This window comes from Cervus canadensis, chromosome 3, assembly GCF_019320065.1.
Source record: "Cervus canadensis isolate Bull #8, Minnesota chromosome 3, ASM1932006v1, whole genome shotgun sequence".
Lineage (NCBI taxonomy): Eukaryota > Metazoa > Chordata > Mammalia > Artiodactyla > Cervidae > Cervus > Cervus canadensis.
Window position 1 is genome coordinate 40,450,050 of NC_057388.1, and position 23,690 is coordinate 40,473,739.

Sequence of the window (23,690 nt, forward strand, 5' to 3'; positions counted from 1 at the left end):
CTGAAGCATGAATAGCAAGTTTTAAATTGTGTGTGATCTCAGAGGATCTCAAATCTGCTTACTCTTTGATGAGCTCAGGGGCTGAGAATTATATCCCCAGCTGGTAAGGGGGAAAGTAGACATAATACCCTTTCCCCATCCTCTACAACTCTCTGTAAAAGTAATTTTACTTGATGAACTAGTTAGGACAGCAGGCCATTGAGAAATCACTCTCATCAAAATGAACCTCCCCGCCGCCGCCACCACCCCTGCCACTCTTTTAAAAATAATTGGCTGTGTCAGGGCTAGTGTATTTCACTTTTCTCCTGGCTGAACAACTAAAATGTTTTTAAAGGGCTCTGTAGTTAAAGTGTCTTTGCTCTGATAGAATAAAGAATTTTTTTTTCACTGTGTGATAGAGAGTATGAATTCATGGTGTTAACGGTCATTATACTGAAAAAATAGGAACAATTTCAGCACGGTTCTTAATACCAGTACTACTTCAGTAATCAAGTATTTATTAAATACCTACTTGACCTTTAGCACCCTGAGGAGACACCCAAGTTGAGTTCTATGTCCTGCTATCACTAACTGGAAGATAAGAAAAATAAGTGTAAACGAGTAGACATCAGGATACAGGAGAAGTCCTAACTCAGAAGGTAGAACATATCCTCCTGTCCTTGCTTGCTGAATTTTGTGGTTACCTTTAGGGAACATCAAGAGATGCTTCCTCCTATTTTCGTCCCTTCATTAGTCATTTGCTTCCATCCTTTTGTGGTTTCCTGACCAATGCAAGCTTTATTATTCAAGACAAAGGCAGTGTTGCTGTTTATTCTGTCTTTTCTTTATGGTATCTAATGCTCTTTGTGGAAAGGAATGGTGTATGACCTTCTTTTAACCCTGAACAAATTCTGATTTCTTTATCCAGCCCCTGCAATGCTCCTTCTGTTCATTGCCTTTCCACTCCTCACCTGTGACAAACCTCGCAAACCAATCTGCCTTAACCTCCATGACTTTCTTTTTCAGTCCTCCTCTGGGAATTCTGTACACCTTTGTGTCTGCAGCCACTTGAACAACAAACATCCTGACTGCCCGCCCCACGCCCACGCCCCTGCGTGTCCATCAGAGCCCAGCCTATGCCTCTGCGGGGACCTCTTTCACTATTCCTCCCCGCCACCTCCCCGCCGCCTCTATCTTGTTTTCTCAGCTCTCTCTAATGTTTCCAAGGACACAATGATGTTTTCAGGGTCACAACTCTTAGGAGCCAAAAGAGCCATTTTTTTTCCCATCCTCTCTCTCTGTCCTGTTATTTTGTAACACTAAATGAGTGTGAATGAAACACAGAAATCATGTCAAGGTAAGAAAAGCTCTGCTCTGAAGATTAAGGAAACAAACAAAAGAAAAACACAGGGCACCACTTTCTCTAATCTCTGGATAGCTGATCAGTTCGCTTTGCTTTTCTCAGCTTCACATAGACCTTTGCCCCGTATCCATATCCTGTTTCCAAGTGTGAAAAAGTCTCATTATCTCTTTTAAATTTTTAGAAAAATGCCAAAAATGCATTCTTTTAATGAACAGAGGGAAAGCTCAGTCTATTTCTCATCATCTTCTAATAGTTTTGATTTTTTTTAACCACTGTAAAATGTATGCATCCAAACAAAAGGCCCATATTGAGCCACTCTATTCTTATGAATTACATGCGTAATATTTAGGTGTGACTCCTTTTATTCTGTACCTCCGAACTGTTTCCTAGGAGAAAAATCAGTGGGACCAAGGAAAGTATGGAAGGGAATCCTAACCAGAGTGTCTAAACCAAGTCTTTTCACATTTTCGTTGACCTGTAATGACCTCATGGTATCCTCTTTTACAATGAAATCTAACGCTGAGCGGATTTTTTTTTTCATTTGTTTTTATTAGTTGGAGGCTAATTACTTTACAATATTGTAGTGGGTTTTGCCATACACTGACATGAATCTAAAAAGAATTCATTTGAATCAGCTATAATGAGATGGATGAAACTGAGCAGATTTTTTTAAATTCATGTTTAAAACTGAGTTGCAGTTACCTAATAAAAGAGTGTACCTGTACCCACAAGCTTCTACTCTACAGAGCTACAGAATGTTTGTTACATCCAGTCTGTCAAGACGTATTTGGATTCAAATTACTAGTCCTCTGCAAATGATGGAAACTTATCAAACGATGTAAATGATGCTGTGCCTCATTTGGCTCATAATTAGATTATGCCGACATTTTAATGTGCATGCACAGGACATCTTAATAAAGATGTATTCCTGGGAGGAAAAATACTGTGATTTTAAATAAATAAAGACAGCCATAGTATACTAGAGCCACAGGACACAGAACATGGCAGGTACATGCTTATGAAAGGAAAAGCTAGAAACACCTCATGTCCTCATAAGATCTTCTTATGATGACATAGGACTTGAGAGAAAGAAGATTCTTCCATCTAGCAGGCCAGGAAATGCCTCTGATTGCAGAGCATCCGGCAGAGTGCCCAGAGGTGGCAGCCCCAGGCTCCGCATCAATCAACAAGACTGTATGAAGCTCAGTGTGTGTCTGGAACTCTGTTGGGCACTTCACGAGAGAAAAATCACAAGACATAATCTCCACTCACATGAGGCTTACAATGAAATTGGGGACGCAAACATAGGAAAGCAATTCCTGAATGACATTTTATTATGTAACAGCGAATAACTATCAGTATTTTAACATGCAAAATGTTGCAATTGATATAGAAATAGTTTAAATATAATTAGACAATTAGCCCCATCATTTTTCATTCCATGTTCAGAATTGATATTTAATCAGAAGAATGTCTTGCATTAAACATCTTTTAATTATCAAAATCTCATTAGTTCTTACTGGCAAGCTCTATGCAAAAAGAAAAATTTTCCTGATTAACTTCATTCCACATAAGCTTGTAAACATAGTAGAAGAACCATGCCTAAAAAGTCCCAAAAGAAATTTTGACTAGTGGGGTTTCTGGGTTTTCATGTTAGTTTTTCAAGTGCTGACACCCTATATTATTACTGGAAATTCCCAGAAAACAGCAAAAATCTACCCACCCTCATCTCTATCCAAGACTTTTAGATAAATCTCACTTTCCTTTGTGTAACAGTCTCTGTTGATAATTGACTTCTCGCTGTTTCCATTATTTGGATTTTCTAAAATTGAAAGCAGAGGAAAATACCCACCGTTGTGTAATGAGATAAGCCATGCTATTTTTAAGTTTTCCCTTCTCTGTCCTTTTCCCATAAATCTCATGAAAGAAGGACTTTAATTTTCTTTGCAGTCACAAGATGAAGGTCTTGAATTATCTCAGTTTGTATGCGAACATTCTAAATGTTGGGCTCCGTACGCCATTTCTGACTTTGAGGGGAAAAGACTATTTCTAAAGATCCGTACTGCCTTCTGCCCTCCCACCTCCTCCTGCCATTTGTTCTGTATATGTGTTTACATATTGTTTCAACCACATATTTCTAATATGATAGGAGACAATGTGTAATGCCCTGCTTACCCCAAGACTATCTGGGGTGACTCTGCATGCCATTTGCCTGGGAGAGCCCTGCTCTATGTTGCCTGGTATAATTAATAGCTCCCTTTAACACTGCAGATTGTCCTCGTTGAATGATAAATTATATGACTTTCCTTTACTACATAGTTCGTTAAAGAGATAGACATCATTACTGTCCAAGAAAAGCATATATCTAAATATACAGGCTGTGAATACAAATTTTAAAGCCTAATCAGATAAATAATTTCTTTCAAACTGATTTATTTGGCTCCCTGAATTTTTGTCCATACATCTTTTATCCCTAATTTGAGGTAAAGATGTACGTACTGACTTGTCTTGGTAGCCAAACACCCAGAGAACTCCTTCCATACTCAGAAAACTATGCAAATGTGCAAGTCCAGAGCATGGCAAACTAAGTAAAAAAAGTAGGTGGTGAGGCTTCACTAATCTAAGTGAAGAGGAGTTCTCATTCTTATCACAGAGAATAAATCAGATTCATCATCGCAATAATCACAGGACCAAAAAAGAGTTTACTTTGTCTGTCTTTCTGCTCCTAAGACAGATTGTACTCATGTAACTGCAGAAAAATGGCCATACTGGCTCCTCTTTTTAATGCAAGGGAATACAAAGTGCTTCCCAAAGAAATGAGTGTGACTCACTTTGGAATCTTACAAAATAAGATTGTGATCATGCCAAGGAACTTGATAATTTATGAATGAGGGCCATGTCCTGCTGCTTCATTTTTCTCTAATTCAGACTTATTTTAGAGTTTGTCCCCTCAGCTCATGGGGCCATTTCTTGAACACACTCCACACTGCAATCTCAGAAGCTAGAGCAGGCCAGCCAGTGAAAACAGAGAGAGACAGAGAAGAAAACCCCTTGTTCCCTGAAACTCTTCCCTCATAATTCTGTCCCTTAGTAGGAACCCAAGGTGAATTATGACTCAAGTTGTTCAAACTTTTTTCTCTTCACATTGAACCTTGGTTATTATAAATAAACAATTTATGAGGTACAACATGTCCATACTCCTTTGCAGTAAGACATCATTCAAACGTAGGATTGTAAAAGACTGAGGGATCCATATAGTACAATGTGCCTTCTGGTAGGACCTCCTTAGAACAGAAATTCCTCTGGAATTTCTTCACAATGAGCTCACACAATCAACTTTTCTTTCAAGAAATGAGGAAGCATTAATCCGTAATAAGAAATGAGTTTTGCGCTGAAGATAGCAGTCAAGAGCAACCACAGGCCAGTTAAATAGCATAATGAAGGAAGGCTACAAGACTGTTTTTAGTACTAAGTTTGAAATGAAATTATAATTCATAGTTGATCAAAAATGGACCATTGTGTTTTTCACATCTATGGCTTTTATGCTGCACTTTTGTTGTTCATTATGGAGTTCTTTCGGGATTTTAATGCACATGTAATTCATAACATCTTAAATGGGAAGTTGTATTTCTAAACCGTCTTCTTTTTTTCTCCTGCTCTTTCCTTGTTATTAGTGAGCAAGGGTTGTAGTTAGCAGTGTCTCCCATCCTAATGGCAGAGCCATTTGGAAAGCTGGGGTAGTGTAAAAATATTATTCACTGCAGCACATCACTTGAGACCCTAAATGGAAACCAATGGTGTGAACCACAGCACACAAGGTAGATGCACAAGATGTACTGAGCTCAGAGCCAGAGCTCCACAGCCTGTGCAAGTGCTTCTGCGTGAGCCTTCTTCTCTCCAGTCTCCTCTGCCCTTGTGACTAAATACTCAATACAGTCAAACTGGAAACACCAATAGTTTAGGGAAGGTTTAGATAGAGTGGTGGCTTCCATAGTAGCAGGCAGCTATTCGGTAATCATAAACAGCTACCTTGGTTTCTAGAACATCCACATGTCTGAACACAGCTAGATCAAGCACTGACCACATGTGCTTGGACATTGCTGATGTCCAGTGGCCTGTGGGTAGTCCAGTACCACCCGCAAATGTCCTCTGGAACACTACCTTATTTTAGTGAAAAATCAAAATAATATTATGTGTAAATGTTGAGACACTTTTACAAGTGAGTTTAACATTAGAATCATAAGAAGACCAGGAAAATTTAATAACATCATCACTTAAAATATCCTCTTTTGGGACTTTCTTGGCAATGCAGTGGTTAGCACTCTATGCTTCCAATGTAGGGCATGCAGGTTCAGTCCCTGGTCAGGGAACTATGATCTCATATGTCATACAGCACAGTCAGAAATAAAATTAAAAAAGAAAAAAAACACTCCATGGGGGAAATGAGCATTAAAAAAAGTCCACAACTGTACAATGAAGGTTAATTTCCTGTACCTTGTTCAGGAAAATCATTATTGCTGTCTTTAATATAATTTATGTTATGGTTTAATCTGTGAAAAAAAATTGCCTTTCAGCTGGAGTTTCTGATATATCACATTGTACGTCACTTTGCAGTTAGAGTATGTTGGTAAAGGAGTCAGTAAATCCAGTTAAGTGTGCTTGCTGTTTTTCATATTTGAATTTTATTTTGAAAGTCTAACTTCAAAAATAATATTTTTCAGTAACTTTGTAAATAACTATGGTATTATATTTCTAACAGGTTCCTTTTAATAGAGAAAGAAATAGCTAAGTAATAATGATAGTGAAATAAAAGTCAGGTTGGAGAGTTGTTTTTCCCCTATATTTTAGAAATTAGATTCAGTCTGATAGCTTATAAATTCATTTAATTCACTAGTTTAAAACTTAATGCTCTGGGACTCAGGCAGGGGATAAAAGGGGATGGAAATTCAAGAAGTAAATTCTAAAATCAGTCCTTGATTGGAAGTTAGTTTGTCAGAGCATTTTGGTGGTAGCACAAGTTGACAATGTAACCCAGAGTACTTTCATGATTAAAAATGAGACCATCGGGGCTGCAGTAAACTGAGTGTGATTGCTGAATGGCAAGTAGGTCCTAGTGAGATTATGATAGTATAAAGATGGTGTCACCGTTACAACTAATGGAGGTGTTTAGAAGGGCACAGTCTTCCATCCCTGTTATAGCTCCATCTTTATGATGAAAGAATATTTCTCAATTCATAATCCTAAACAGTTACACTAAACAGGGAGGTTTTTTAAACAATAACAGTTTTGCTGGAGAGCTAATTTCCTGTGAAAATGCAGACTGCCTACCAGGGAGTTTCACTCTCCCCACAGCAGTGAGACTAGCTGTGTGGGGTACCCTGGGGAAGCCTTGTCATCGCCCTCAAGAGGCTTCTATTTCATTTTCAGCGTTGCATAGTGAAGCAAACAAAGCTCAGTAGGAAAGCAATCAGAACTTGGTCTTCTAATTTTTTTAATTTAATGATAAAATACCCATTTTTTCCATAGTATTTCATATGCACATTATAGAATATATATAGTAATTTACACTCTTGTCCATAAACTTTTATGTTATATGTAACATGTTGTGGTATCATAGTTCTCATGAAGGATCCCTATTGCTAAAATAAACCAATTTTATTCAACTATTTATATATAACTTCAACTATCCAAATAATTATAAGGATCAAAATATTTGGACTGGTGTACATAAATCAGCATAATCATTGATTGAACTTTTCACTTTCCATTTTGATATTTGGTGACACAATATCATAATGTGATTTCAAAGATCTTTATTTATTGTGTGCATATTTTGGGTTCTGGATTGACTTTACTTTCAAATCAGCATTCTTATCATCAGAATCAAAGCTTAATCTTTGGAAATGGTGATTCTTTTTTTTCCATTCTGATCTAAAAGAATTCAGGCATTTGCCTGCATGTAAAAGAGATACATTTATTGACATATTCATATATGTAAAACAGGGTAAATCTGTCCATTAACTCCATGGATTTTAGAGAAAAAATCATGAAACACAAGAAAAAGACTGGGGGTGAGTTCTAATCACAACCAAAAAAAAGAAAAAAAGATGAATTTTTAAATGCCATAAATGAATTTCCATTTTAATTCCCCATTTTCCCATCCAGAACAAGTGCCACCAAGGACCAGTTTTCGAATGGATTCTTCTGGCAAGTATTCTTCAGTACTCACAGTCCTGTGAATGAAATGTCTTCCATTTTGTGTAACAAATCATTCTTCTGAGTAGTATCAGTTTTTTAGCATATAATCACCATGCTAATTTCACTCACCCACATAAGCATATATTTAAGGTAGAGGGCAAGTCTCACCAAATTTGACCTATATGGCAGCCAAGGAAACAAACAAAAGTCAAAAGAAAACAATCATTTATTCATTAAGTTCATTCATAAAATGCTTTAGTAAAAGACTAGATTAAAAAAACAGGTACCAAAGGAAGCTATCAGATTAACTAAATCATGCTGTCCAGTTGAGAAGCTTCTAGACACTTGTGGCTACTAGGTGCTTGAAATGTGGCCCCTCTGAGTCTGGATGTCCTGTAAGAAGTGTGTAAGATCCACACTGAATTTCAAAAACTTAGTACCAAAAATAAAGAAAAAAAGATGTATGATATCTCACTAATTATTTTTGTGTTAGTACTTAAATAGTATTTTGGATATGTTAGGTTAAGCATATTATTAAAATTGTATCTGTTTCTTTTTGCTTTCTAAAATATGGCTACTAGACTTAAATAACCTGTGTAGCTTGCATTTTGTTTATATTGAAAAGCACTGGACTAGATAATTGAAATAAGCTAGAGTATCTCAAAAGATTTGCAATTTAGACATTTCCATAAGACTTACTAGAAATTACTTAAAAACTACTAGAAATTTTGCTAATGTAGAATGAAATTATTTTCACATCAGTTAAATACTGATAACCATTTTTTTAAACCATGCCAGTTATAAAGTGCTACATTTGATAGTATTTTAAGTTAGAATAGAATAGTTTGAAGCTTAAGAGCTTTTAGTAATAATTAAATTACTTAAATATTTTTGACCTAATCTGAAAAAATGTTTATTAATTTGGTTTAGGCTGAAATATTTAGTTTTATGGAAATGAAGAAAAGGAAGATTTAGATCTTCTTACTCTTAAGAAGTACTTTGAACAGCTGTTTAGACCACTGGATTGAAAGCCAGAATACTGAAACAATTGTAGAAAATAATGTTTCATAATAATAGTACTATTTCAGGTCTGTGGGCTCACAACACACATCTCTAGAGTGTTTCCATGATGACAGCTCATTATCCATCTCAGCATGTTCTAACACCCCTTGGAGAATATATGTGCTTGAGATCATTTCATTCTATAAGTTTTCATGTCATTTTTTTGGATTTGTAGGAAATATGGAAGATATTGCTCAGCATTTTGTCCTCAGATAATGTATAAAGTATTTGGTTTAGCTTTGTCTGAAATTTTTAAAAACATAATTATATATATTATAAATTTAGCATAATTTATATATAATAATATATATTTTATACCAACTATAAAATCCTTGTAGTTTTTAAGAGTATCTTAGAACCAGAGGGAAAATGAGACCTAGTAATTACAGGTGCAAAATGAAGGCAAGATTTAATTTGAGAGTCTGAATCTTAGCTTATGGCCACAATAAGCACATTTTCTGCATTTCTCAGCTTCTGAATGTACTTTATTTAAAACCAAAAGAAGAAAGAGAAGAACTATGTTTATGTAATAACTTAGATAACCTTGATATATAGGCAAAATGATTCCAAAATATGTATTACTTGAAAGAGGAAAGTTTTAATATAGTTTGAGTGTATTATACTACCATGCAATCCAGATTTTCAGGTTAAGAACCAATCCAAATATTTTGTTAAGTGTCCACACAAGTTAGGAAACTATTCTGGAAAATTATGACTTCATCCAAAATAAATAGATCTTCTATACTACTTCTCATATTTATAAAAAGTTCTTCACCAAGCTATTTGTCATGATTTTGACTTGGATCTGTTTATTATGATTGTAAGTTATTTTGCTAACTTTAACTGAATAAGATGCCCTAGGCAAAATTAATGATAGGAAGTCCTAATATAATTAGGAAGCTAAGTGAAATCTCAATAGAATAGTGTTATGGTTTATCAGGTTCACTAGATTGGAAACAATTAAATTTAAGACACATTTATTTAGCAACTCATGCAGGCTATTCATAATGGAATATTATAAACAAACAAAGATAATTATGCCATCACCAGGGTAGAATGTTAAGAAGAAACAATGAATCCATAGTCAGGACCTTTGAGTGGACAGCTCCACCCAAAGACAAGAAAACCAAGGTATGGAATATCACAGAAACCAAGACTAGAAATCGCTTCTGGAAGGAGATCTTTTTTCTTGTTTAGAAACAAAAGAAATCCAGGATCATAAAGGGTTTGTCGACAGTATTAAATGAGACATAGAAATCAAGCAGAATGAACAAAGAAAAAATGGCCATTGGATTTGGTCGTTAGGATGTCATCAATGACCTTAGAGCAGTTCAGTAATGCCAAGAGCACAGAAACCAGACTGGCAGGACTAAGTCAGAGAGGAAAGAGGGAAGGCTTGTGTCCAAGAGAGAAAAGGATGGGGAGAGCAGGGGAGTGTTCAGGATGGGAAAAATCTGACTTAATTTGAAAATTCTGGTTATTTGAAGAGAACCATATGCAGAGTGGGAGATGGCTTCTACTATGGCTAAACCATGTCTGGTCATGTTCATATCACCAAAGGTTATAAAGAGAAAAAAAAGCAGAGAGAAGTGATTCTTTTAAGGCAGATATGTATTAGTTATTGATCTGGTAATGTTAGATATGAGCAATAAAAGTTATTTAATTCCTGTTTAACTTATTCTGTATCTGGAGTTCTTTGGAAACCACCTTTGATTTCTTCCTAGTACTGTCTTTCCTAGATTTCTTTATGAGGAAAAGCAAAAAAAAAGATAATAATAACATTTTTCCAGTAGAAAAAATATAGAATGAATTCATTCTCTGTGCCAGACTGTGGTAATAAGCCCGTGGTGCTTATGTTTAATTAAAACATGAAAGGGGATTCAAGTACCAGAATTTAATTGACATGTTTACAGCAGCATCCCATGTGCCAAATTAATCCATAAAAATGCCATTCTTTGCATTTTTGAAGCTTGAATATGTTCACAAAATTAATCAGTTGTGTTCAGTTGCCCATCCTTTTCCCTGAAACTGTGCATGAAGCCATGTCTTTCAGAAGCTAGACCAAGGGTACATATAGCATGTGAAGTCTTCCCGGAGTCTTAATGCAAAATAAGAATCAGCTTTTGGAATGCTGCTTTTCTTTATTATGACAGAGGTTGCCCTGCTATCTGGATGTAGTTTTTTCAATATTAGTGAGATCCCAGGATTAATCAGTACTTGTAAATTCCATCACCATAGCTTGTCCCAGAGGTCGTGCAAAGTCCCACCTGGGACAAGGATCTTCAGATGTTTTATTTCATAATGCCTGAGGATCCCAAGACCTACCTCTAAAGAACCAGCAACACTGGCCATGGCTAGCCATTGAACACCAGTATCCGAAGAGTTTTCTGACTCTTTTAGTCCATTTCTTCACAACCACTGCCTCATCTTGAGTTGCACCAAGCCATGCCTGAGAACACCTCTCATGGTTTCACAAACAGAAAGAAGAGGAGGAAAAATAAGGGAAGAAAAAGAGTGCAAATACAGAAAAATAAGGCAGAAAAGAAAGAAAAAAAGAATGTTGGTGGGGGCATGACTGAGTGACATTGAGTGACTCAGGTCCCACTGAGTGTTCACCCAACCCCCTCATCTAACAACCTGCTAGGTGCATGGTTTGTAAACCAACCGGAGAGAGAAGTGAGGATTGTGAAACAGTGGGATGAGGACTGGCCCTTGAATTTCTTTGCTTTAAGTCTTTACACTGACAGGGGAAGAGATAAAGCATGTTACGGTCATTTTAAACATGTCATCACACCAGAAGAGCAACTGAAGAAAACTATCAGAAACATCATAATCTTTCAAGAGAGCTAACAAAGTGGGGAGGAAAAGTAACGTTTCAAGCTTTGTGTGTGTAATTTTAGTTACTTTCTAAAGCCAGACTCAAATGGGTAGGGTGAAGGAAGGAGAAACCAAAGAAAAAGTGTCTTTCTGGAAGCTCTTATTTTCCTTAAACACACACAAAATACTACTGCCTTAGGCACAATCTATCATTTAAACTTTTTTATCCAGTTGACTATTTCTCTTAGGTTTCTATGCCCTGTAGCCTCTGAGTCTGTGTTCCAAAATTAACCAAAAAATAAAAACTAAATCACATCTGTGGCAGACTTCTCTAATGGGTCTCTCTTTGCCTCTCTCTATGCGTACATGTACCATGAAACTAGCCATCTCGGCCTGGAAGAATGGAAGGTGAAGATGACATGGTTGGCGTGTTTTGCCCCAGGTTTGAAATCAGAGCAGTCAGAGCAATAGTCAAGAGACCGGAATGTCACCAAAGTGCACACAAAGAACAGGGAAAAGAAAATATGTGCTCTGCTTACTTCTTCAGAGTTAAATAAAACGAACTAGCAAACATCTGTATTTTTCTCCTAATTAAAAAAGAATCCTGAATCATTCATTAAGGAAAAACTTTCCAAATCTCCCAGGAATCACAGGATTCTCTGACACAAGACAACTCCCCTGTACATTGGCATATCTCAAAATTCCATTACTGGGACTGTTACAATTTCAGCATTTCCTTGGGGGAAAGTTTCACTTAGCAAATAAAATGGATCACACAGTAAACTCCTTTTAGAGCTCCTCATGCGATATGGATTGGTGCTGAAGCCACTGGAGAAACAATTTCTCATCATACTCCGCAGCAATGCAAAAATGAGAATATCTACAATTAGATGGCGGGTTCTGGTTTAACATGCTAGCTCTGTTGTTTTAAGTGACAAAAGTACATCATGCTCTCTTTGTAATTTTTATTTATATATGGTCTAGAGTCCACTAAGCCTAAAGTAACCTGGAGAAGAGATTGATGTGAGCAGTCATACCATAACCAAATTTTGGAGGTTTAAATAGTGACTGGGCATTGTCTGTCGTCTCCCTTTGCCTTTCCACCTCCCTTGGGAGGAGTAATGATACCTGCTATGGTTTCATGGGGCTGCTCCACATGCTCCAGAGCCCTGAAGTTTTAGCACACTCCCCAACATGTGATTTCATATATGATGTTCTAGACCTCGGGATAAACTGAGCTCAAAAGTCAATTGAGACTTGTAGAGTATAGGGCAAAAGTTTCATTTTCCTTTTACCACATGAGTCTAATTAACTGTTTAATAGGAACTTAATTCTGCTAAGTTGTCTTATCTTTCAAATATGAATGATTATACAATTCATAAAGGATGACTAATGGATGTGGAAATGCAGTTGGTTATTACTCTTTGAGTTTTATATTCATCGTTGACTGGGAAAGCCTTTGGTTATACATGCATCTGGCCATAAAAGGACATGAAAGTCATAGTCTTGGGTGATATATACATATGTACATAGGTGCTTGATTCAGCTTTTTTTTTTCCCCTTGAGAGTACTAGACACACGCTTGTGCCTAAATTTCAGAAGTAAGTGACTTGCCTTCCACGTATCACTGGGAAATGACAGCCAGGTGGGCGGACACAAAGGCAAGCCCCATATCATTGTACTTTGCTTACCGTCTCACTTTAGCAGCTTCACTTACTATAGACTCTAGAAAAGATTGCCAGGCCATCACCAACTATGACTATGACCATATGTCCAAATGACTAAGACATAGCTTCCTGTCCCTTGAGGAGTCTCATCTGAAGTCAATCCCAATTTCCAGAACCATCCTGATTAAATAATAATAATTTAACATTTAACTGAATAATTGCTTCTGTCAGTTTTAATACTTCCTTTAAACCATTAAGGCCCAGAGATCACAAATACTTCTTAAGCAAAGGATGGTATTAATAAGTATTCCCCAAAGTTGCTGATTATTGATTAACATCCTAACAGTGGTTTTGAAAGTATGCACAACCCAGTCGTAATTGAGACATTTGCCCTTGAAGAAGATTCAAAGGGCCAGGGGCAAGGGAGAAGCTTAAATCCTATTTAAATCACATGCTCCTTTAAAAGTCAAAAGGTTTCTTATGGTTTTAGCTTGTTTTTTCTAGAATTGAAAATGACATTCAGAGGAATTTCTCATCTTATTTTTCAGTACATTTCCATTCTTTCGGCTAACTACAGAAAAGTATCCCTCTTCAGCTTTATTTTGAATGTGTTTATGAAGTCAGCAGTCAATCTACTAGTGGCTTCCACATTTTAATATGTTTGAGGGATAAGAGTTCACTTAGACTCAGGTAAATTTCTAGTAATAAGTTATGAGAAACCTGAAGGAGCTTTTCAGGAAATTAAAACTACACTCAGACCTCAATAGAGAACAGTTTCAATTTTATGTTTTCTAACTTTAATGATTTTAAAAGAGACAGCTTCTATTAGGTGTAAGTTTATGCCCCTCAGCCTGCACGTGCGTGCACACACACACACACTCTAAGTGGGACACATCAAATCATAAGCAGCTATTAGTAAATTACTAGACTATCCTTCACCAGGTAGTTCCAGGGCATCGCCATCTGTTCTCTCATACTTCTAAGACAACCATCCTAGTCAGAGTAACATCCCCAAAGTGGCAGCCAATCTTTGAGGGCAATCTCAATGATTTCAGGAAAATAAAGAATTACAGAGGCATTGATTTTTTTTTTTTTTTTTTCTGACTCAGAAAATGTGTGTGCTCTTTCTGCCTATGGCAATATGCTAGTAATGTCCTTGGCTGGTCACTGTTAATCCAGAGACTACCTAATTTTGGAATGCATACTTTTTTGTCACCATATATATATATATTTTTATTTCTGTGCTCGTCACTGACTCTTAACAGCACTCTCATCAATCACATCCAAAAAATTAATTTATCATTGGTGTGTCCAGTTCCCCAGGGGGTAGGGAAGAGGCAGGATTCATTACTCAATGGGAATCTCCTTTATGCCAGGTCCAGATTATAAGGAGCTGGATGTTCACCTTCGCAGGATGGAGTCTGGATTTGGCTTTAGAATCCTCGGGGGAGATGAGCCTGGACAGCCTGTGAGTTGAATTATCTTTATTTCTACACTTTGGGTTATATTGTATATGTATGGCTGAGGTGAAATATCATTCAGTGTGATATGAAAAAGGAAGTCTTTTAGGACTCACATAAAAATTTATGAGATTTGTGTTTCTTGCTATTTAAGTTTCCAAAACTTGCCACTGTTTCCATGCCAGTAAATCATCATACATCAATGCACATTTCATTAAGAGAGAGACATTACTCTTTCTTAGAAGGGATCGGATTCCTCTTGAATATTTCAGTTATTTAATTGTATTGGATACCCAGTCTCTTTGGGCAGCAGCTCACAGATAAACATGCAATATGACAGAAGATGTATGTGAGGAGATGACTCAGAACCACAGAACTGTGTATGTTTTCAATCAGAACTACAGGGGAGAGAAAATGTGGGGATCAACATAAGTAAAATCAAGTTCAACACTGCAGAGTCTCACCAGATTTTAATTAGGTGATTACAGTTAGAGGATGTTCACGAACTCAGCTTCAGTTGGCATAATATTGGGAATTTGGAAAGGGCTCTGAAGAAATTCTGTATAAATACATCTGAGTGAAAATATAAAATAACAGAGTTCATTAATATACAGAAAAAAAAAAAAACAGCAAAGCTAGACTTCTGACCATGTATTAAAATAACAGCCATAAAACACTCATTGTGTTTTATGATACAAAGGATGTACCTTAAATCATACCTAGTATGACTAAGTTGGACTTCCCTAATGACTCAGACGGTAAAGAATCTGCCTGCAATGAAGGAGATCTGGGTTCAACCCCTGGATTGGGAAGATTCCTTGGAGAAGAGAATGCCTACCCACTCCAGTATTCTTGCCTGGAGAATTCCATGGACAGAGGAGCCTGGGGGGCTACAGTACGTGGGGTTGCAAAGAGTCAAACATGAGCGAGCGACTAATACACACACATAAGACTGAGTCAGGTTCATAAAAAGTTCATAAATGGTCTTTAGGCCCTGAAATACGATCAAGTCCTTTCCTATATATCAATGCAAGTATAAGATTAAACTGCAAAATAAATGTAGGGGGAAATAACAGAGTTCCAGTTCTTCTCATAATGCTTACTTCAATGCAGTCTTTGAGATACACAATTCTTACACTTACTTTGCTGGACACTCCTACCCCTATAGGCTCATGCTTGTCTGCTTTGTGGGTAAACTAGCACCATATTCACAACACCGTTTTCCCTTCACACATCTCGCCCTCTTCAGAGGTAGAAGGGATTGCATGACTAAGTCACAGGGAAGGCATAGCATCAGCTGGTTCGAGAAGGGAAAGGCCTAGTTGAACTTAGCATGGCGCAAAAGCAATAACAACAGAAGCGATGGAATTGTTACCCAAATGAAACACATGTTGCTCAGAATGAGGCTCAGGTGTGTGAATGCAGTATGGTCACCATCCAGCCTCAGGACAGCGTTCTACTGGGGTGAGAAGACAGGATCTCAGGTTCCCAACCCTTCTGAACATTGCCTTTGTGTTCCCTGTCCTTTCTCCCCTCCAGTGGGCGGGCATCCAGTATTTATGACAAGCCTCCTCAGATTACAGGTTTTGCTGATTATCCTTATTGCATTTATTTGGATTTACTCTGGCTTATTCTTTCATTTGAATAATTTAAAACACAATCAGGCTGCAAGTTACAATTTTACAGTTAAACCATAAAGTAGAAGCCTCAATCTCCCTGTTGCATTCAAAGCCAGAATGTACTGTCTTGAAGGCCAGAATGTTGCACCTCTGAAAGACCATGTCAAGAAAGGTGAGTCTACCGTAAAGATCTCCCTTGTGCCTTTCCTTCCTGCTTTCCTCCGCTGTAAGTCCAGAGATAACATGCAAACAAAATGCACTAGCCTCATTTAGTTGCTATTGTGCTACAAAGGGAGAGGCGTGTGAGGTGACTTGGTCCCGAACCACAGGAGGTCTCATAAATTATATCAAACGGGTTTCTGCCTCCATGTAGATGAAATGGTATTGACATCTCATGGTGCACATTAAACACGACAGCACAGCTTTTGGCAAATAATGAACAGCAGGACCCCAGCTCAAACAAAGTGTATGGGCATTTTTCCTGCAAGAGGAAATACTTTTCACAGTTAAATAACAATAGAAATAGAAAGAAATAAAAAATTGCCACAAAGGAATGAAAATGAGATTTCCAGCTGTGATCTGAAAAGAGATGGGAAGGCATCAAGATGAAAAGGCTTGGAAAACACTGCAGTGGAGAAAGGCCTGTGTGGAGAAAAACTGTGCATGGGAAGAGAGAGCTGATGATAGACGTAGGCCTTGGCATGAGGGTCCAGTGCAAACTCGTGAAAGAGTTTCAGAAAGCAAGAGCCTGAAATCTGCTTGCCACCTTGTCAAGTTGCCCTGGGCAGATCATAATTACTGCAGATCAGACTTGCTGGGTTTAGACTGACATTAGGTAGTATTGGGAAAGAATTAAAGCCTAATTCAAAGGACTGCAAAGGTGGTTTGGGTTTTCTTTGTTTCTTAGTTTTTGTTCTCTGTGTGTGTGTGTGTGTGTGTGTGTGTGTGTGTTAGTTTTCTCCCTGGCTTACGGGGATATCAGCCACTTGAATGTGAATTGCTATTATTTCATATCAAATACTTCATTTTGTTCTGTGCCCTTACAGCCTATAAGATAAAGTAGAAAAAAAAAAAGATAAAGTAGAGCTGTAGAGGTTTTGCTTTTCTTTCTTCTTTAGAGAAGACAGTTGAAAAGATAAGGCCAGATCAATTGTTTGGAGAATGGGGGTGGTGGGGGGGAAGGCTGGGGAAGATCTGTTTTTCCACGGAGTTGTTCCTTCAGGGCCAAAGCAAGAGAGGCAGGATAAAGAACTCTCTCAAGACCAATGAGAAAGCTGATGAGTGGGGCTGAAGTATCCTTAGAGGTTGAAGGATCCAGGGAGGTCAGAGGGAGGTGAGGAGTGGAGTGTTTGCTGGGAAAGCTCACTAACCAGTGGAGCCAGGGGTCACCAAGGGCAGAAGGAAAATACAGACTGATGGGTTAGGGAGCCCTGGCCTTGCGCTCAGCAGACCTGGAAAGTGACCAGTGCGATGCGGCAGGAGGCTCAAGCCAGGCACCAGAGGGAAGGTCCTTCAGTGAACATAGAATATGACCGGTGTGTCACTCTGTGGCCACCAGATCAGATGAGAACACTCAGAACCTTGCTGCTCAGAGTGTGTCAGATTTAGAGACCAGAGGCACCCAGCACCTCTTGGGAGCTTGGTAGGCGTGCGGAATCTCAGGTTCCAGTCCAGGCCTGTAGAATCAGGCTCTCAGGGTAAGTGCAGAATTCTAACAAGTTCACGGTGTGATTCACGTGCACTGTAAAGTCTGAGAACTACTGATTTAAAGGATCAGATATTCTGAGGTATGTTTTCAAGAACTTAGATGAACATAAGAATATATATATATTCTTATATATATATATATATATATATATATATATAAGTCAATATGAGTTACAGTGCAAGAAAGAATCATAGATTATCTAGTCCCTGAAGTTCCAGTGGCAGATAGGAAATAAACCACTCAAATGTGTCAAGTGTACAAAGCATATTTGAATTAAAGGGGGAAAAAGTGGGTTATTTTCTTTCCTGAATAGATGCACAGAGCTGGCTCTGTGTCAGCAGAGAAACACAGGGCACAAAGGTGCACATTGGCCAAAGGCTAAAGGACACCAGCAGTGAGAGCCAGAAGCAGAGGCGGTGTAGGTGGTCAGCCTATTCCCAGCAAAGGCAGCAGCTCCTGAAGGAAGGAGCCAGTGTGGCTCATGTATGTGATTCATGGGCAAGCAGCCCTAATGCCACTCCAGTCCCCATGCTCAGCTCAACTCAAGCTTGTTTCTTAACCAAAGCAACTTTTTTTTGAAACAAGTGAGGATGGATTATACAATCTAATTATACAATAATATATAATAATAACATATAATAATTATGCAATATATATAATAAGCTATGTTGAAGTATTATGTTGAATACATTATAAGTGAATTTGTAAGATTTGGTGGAACAAACTGAAGACTGAAGATTAAACCTTCAAGTTTAAAAAAAAGTGTGTCCAGTGAACTTCAGGCTTTGCTCAGATGTCAGCTTCTCAATGAGTCCTGCTCTAATCTGCCCTAACCCCACCTCAGCCACAAAGTTGACACCCACCCAACATCCTACCTTGGTGTATTTTTTTCCACAGTACATGCCTACTAACACACAGCATATTTTTTTATGTTTCTTTACTGTATGACTACTGGAATGACTCTTTAGGATGGGGATTTTTGTTTATTGTTCACTGAAGGGTTCCTAGCACCTAGAAGCATCCCTGGACTCCATGAATATCTGCTAGATAAATGAATTACTTAGTGAGGAGAGTACTTCATATCACAGCAAGCAAATAGAAAAAACAGATGTTTTACTGGAATTCTCTGTTTAATGGATGCTATTAAACTAGTCATACAGAAGATAACTTCAAGAGTATTTCTTTGCTGTTTTCCCACAGCGGGAGAGGTGTGAGAATTTTCCAATGTGAAATTTTGTTTTTGCTATTTTTGTAGAGGGCCCAATTGCAATGTTAGCTCTTAGTTGTAACCTATTTTTTTACTCCTTTTCATGAGTTAGAATCAAAATTACAACTGAATGGTGATAATTAAGCTAAGAATTTCACTAGCCATTTTTTTTCTATGCCTAGCTGTAAGCTCTCCCACTGAGGCACACAGGAAAGTTAAAGGTTGAAGCATTTTCTTTGGGCTAACCCAGCCAAATGCAGCTCTTCACAGGGCTGTGGAAAAACATAAACATTCATTTTAACTGGTTTTTGCACAAAGCGCTTACTAAATCTTTGAAGTGCTCCATAGTGGGTTGAATCTTTTGAAGAATAGATTGGACTATCTTTGAAAGAATCTTGTAAATTCAGGCTGGCATAATGATAAGGGAAAATGGAAAATATCAGAAGCCTGCCTGACTGCTGGCCTACAGCAAATGGGCACAGCCCAGTCAATCCAAGGCCGGAAATGGGATTCCCATGACAGCTATAATGAATCAGTCATCAGAGCACCAATATTGAACATGGGAGCAAATCTACTGCCCACTTTCCTATTCCCATCCCCCAGGAATAGGGAAAAATAGCCATGGTGGGGGGAGGGTGGATTTTCATTCCTATTCAGTGAACCAAGAATATGAAGTCCTCAGGAGAAAAAGAAAACTCTCCAGCCCATAATTTCGCATATTAACTGAGAAGGCCTGGACATTCCGATCTGCTGGCTGTGCCGACAGACCGCACTGAGCAGTGTGACCGAGTAGGAAGACGAACCTGAAGACATGTGAGCCTGCTGGGCACCATGGACCAGCTGCAAATTAACTGGAATCCACAGAGCTGAGATCTGAGAGAAATTAGTGCCTGAAAGAAATCAATCTGTGAACAAAGGCTCGTTTTATAAAGACTTACAATACAACCTAGAATATAGCCTCTGTAATAGTATCAGACTAATGATAGCCACTGCTTTCAGATGCCGTGAGCCTAAGCCGCTTGGCAAAAGAAAGTCTACTCCTTTGAACTCTATTGTCCATGAGTTGGAAAAATTGTAGGTTTAAGAGCAAAACTGAAATACTTAGTGCTGTTGTCTTTCCTCTGTGACAGGAAAAAAAAAAAAAAAAAGCCTTGCTAATGGACACTAATTGGAGTGTTTCTAATGGGAAGTAAGAAAACTTACCTTGTTGTGCCTTTCATTGCAGTCCCCAGTTCAGGGATTTATGACAGTATGCATGTTTCCCAAATGTGTACCTCCAAACTTCCTGGTATAGTTGTCATTTAAACAGCAGAGCATTGCAGGCGGCAGGCAGAACTGGGGACATCCTTTGTGTAGGGACATGCTCCTAGAAGATGTTCAAAGAAACAGAGCAAAAATCTGGAGGAGATTTTTTTTATTTTATTTTATTTTATTTATTTATTTGGTTGCATTTCAGTATGCAGGATCTTCAGTCTGCATTGCAGCATATGAATGCTTAGTTGCAGCATGTGGGATCTAGTTCCCCGACCAGGTACGAATGCAGGCCCCCTGCACTGGGAGCTCAGAGTCTTAGCCACTGAATCACCAGGGAAGTCCCTGGAGGAGATTTACCTGAGTTTTTAAAGTAAATAAACTGTTCAACTGAGAGACATTATTGGGGGCGGGGGGAGCCTCCAAAATCACTGCAGTTGGTGACTTCAGCCATGAAATTAAAATGTGCTTCCTCCTTGGAAGAAAATCTATGACCAACCTAGACAGCATATTAAAAAGCAGAAACATTACTTTGCCAACAAAGGTACATCTAGTCAAAGCTATGTTTTTTTCCAGTAGTCATGTATGAATGTGAGAATTGCACTCTAAAGAAAGCAGAGTGCCAAAGAATTGATGCTTTTGAACTGTGGTTTTGGAGAAGACTCTTGAGAGTCCCTTGGACTGCAAGGAGATCCAACCAGTCAATCCTAAAGGAAATCAGTCCTGAATATTCATTGGAAGGACTGATGTTGAAGCTGAAACTCCAATACTTTGGCCAACTGATGCAAAGAACTGATTCATTTGAGAAGACCCTGATGCTCGAAGAGATTGTAGGTGAGAGGAGAAGGGGACGACAGAGGATGAGATGGTCGGATGGCATCACCAACTCGATAGAAGTGAGTTTGAGTAACCTCTAGGAGCTGGTGATGGACAGGGAAACCCGGCATGCTGCAGTCCATGGGGTTATAAAGAGTCAGACTTGACTGAGCGACTGAACTTAACTGAAATGAACTGTCCAGGGAAAGTCAGCCACGAATTCTGCTTTGTTTTGTTTTGTTTTCTCCTTACCTCCAGCTTTTCAAAGCAAGATAAAAATTAAAAGATGAAAAGCATTTTGAACCTTTTATCTGAATTTAATAATATACAGCAGTCAGTTTGCCCTGACACTTTTCAAGAGCTCACTATGTGCCCTGAGCAAAGTTAAATGCTTCCCATGTGCTGTTTATTTCACATCTCCCAACAGTTCCGTAAAGTAGGTCCTATTATTTTATTTCCCCATTTTGCAGGTGAAGCAACTGAGGCTTGCAGAGGTGCAAAGGCCTTGCCCATGGCCACACAAATAAAGAACTGGAGCTAGGATTACATCCCCAACTTGTTTCATTTTAGAGCCCACGTGCAGTGCCAGCAGCATCAGACATTTGGAGTTAAGGGTGGCAACTTACGAGCCAGCTAGAAAGTGTCCCCCAAACTTTATGGCCATGAAGAGCAAGTTCAAAACATGTTTTTATAAGAGGAGTTAGCAACCTGGAAGAGTTAAAAGAGCATCCTTTCAGCCTCTCATTTTTCATTTTTCAAGTACATACTCAGCAGGTAGAGAGTATAAAATCTTCCACTAAATTACTACATGCATACATAGGAAGGAAAAATAAATTTTGAAACATAAATGTTCTTTTCTTCTCACTGCTTCTGTAGATTTTGATCGGAGCTGTCATCGCCATGGGCTCAGCTGACAGAGATGGCCGCCTACACCCAGGAGATGAGCTCGTCTATGTGGATGGAATTCCAGTGGCTGGAAAGACCCACCGCTATGTCATTGACCTCATGCACCATGCAGCCCGGAATGGGCAGGTCAACCTCACTGTGAGAAGAAAGGTGCTATGTGGAGGTAGGTAGCTTGAACGAGCAGCAAGAGTTGGGTGCTAGGTGATGTAATGCTTTGTGAGTCGTGGTCAGGACACTGGAGACAACATTTTAAATCAGTTTCCATATTATGAGGGAAAAGACCAACCTAGATATTCCAAATGTAACAATGAAGTTGAAAGTGCAGATTTTCACCTCACTAGTATAATACATTTCTAAGCAGTCTTTGCAGCTGACATTTTTCATGGAGTCATTAAAAAATTCCTAGCAAAGCCTGGGGCTAATTTAAGATGTGTATGCCCTTTGCTTTTTAGTAGGTGTTAGTTATAAGAAGAACATTATAGTAGTGAAAAATATAGCTTTTGAAAATGTTCTTCACTGTGTTTACAAGCCAAAAACCTCAATGTTTTGATACCATGATAAGGCAACTAGGATGGAAAACTAGCTTCCTTTATAGAGCCTGATAAAAGGTAACAATAAAATGATTACCCTGATTTAGAAAAATACAGCTATATGTCACTCCGAGAAAACACAGTTCATATAACTCCAAAGTTACGAAACAGAGAAATTAGAAGTAATTATTCCCTTTGCAACCATTTTCTCAGCTTCATAAAAGAATCCACAAAGACATACTTTTAAAAGTCAGCCCTCTTAGTCATATTATGATGATTCAGTTTATCTCTCTTTACCGTGTCTCAACTCCCCCAAAAAAGATTTATATTTGTAAGAATTATGTTCATGACAAGCATTATACTTTTTTTTATCATCTGAGCACTCAGTAACATTGGGAATATAGTTCCAAACCACAAGTGCTTTGCTCTGTGAACTATAGGAGTGACAGTGCCAAAGATGTTCTGTCGTCACCTGCCCCGTGAGTCTGCCGGCCTCTTTGCTTAGCTACCTACTGCTCCTCATACGGAATGATCAATGCTAGAATTAGGAGGGAACTTAGAAAGAGCAACGTGAAATCGCTCATGTAACAGATGACAAATCAAGGCCCAGGGGTTCAGTAGATCACCCTGTGGTCTGCAGTGAGTCAGTGATCATGCAGAGACCCATCTTTCCAGCCAGGGCTTCTTTCTTTATACCATTTCCAGTTCCCTTCCACACTCTACAACCAACCCCATGTCCAGTGAATTCAAAGACATTAGACCAACCTTTAGCAAATGTCACTCCCTAACATAAGGACTCTTCCACATGTGCTATTATCATAACACGTTTGAATTTTTTAAAAGGCCACCAGCTAATTACAGGCTCTGAACCACTCAAAAAGATAAGGTTTGCTAGTCAAATTAAAAATCCCTTTTGAGTCTTCTAGAAACTAGATTTGGAACAAGAGCCATCACTTAAAAGGCTAAGTCAGAAGTACTGTTAGCCCTTACCCATAGAGACTACTGTAGATCTTATATCATATGGAGATTTTGCTAAGAGATGCCATTTGTCTTCAGAAATTCATGGCAGACCACTTGACCCAGTGAAGTAAAGCACCTTGAATTATA

At 38.4% G+C, this 23,690-nt stretch overlaps 1 protein-coding gene across 1 annotated transcript in view; it reads left to right on the forward strand.

Annotated features, from left to right (window-relative positions):
- MAGI2 (membrane associated guanylate kinase, WW and PDZ domain containing 2) overlaps positions 1 to 23,690 on the forward strand; it is a 1,406,679-nt gene that overhangs the window by 1,241,153 nt on the left and 141,836 nt on the right. The window contains 3 exon segments of the mRNA XM_043462935.1: positions 7,508 to 7,549; positions 14,463 to 14,554; positions 22,024 to 22,216. Of these exon segments, the coding sequence (XP_043318870.1) occupies positions 7,508 to 7,549; positions 14,463 to 14,554; positions 22,024 to 22,216 (327 nt within the window).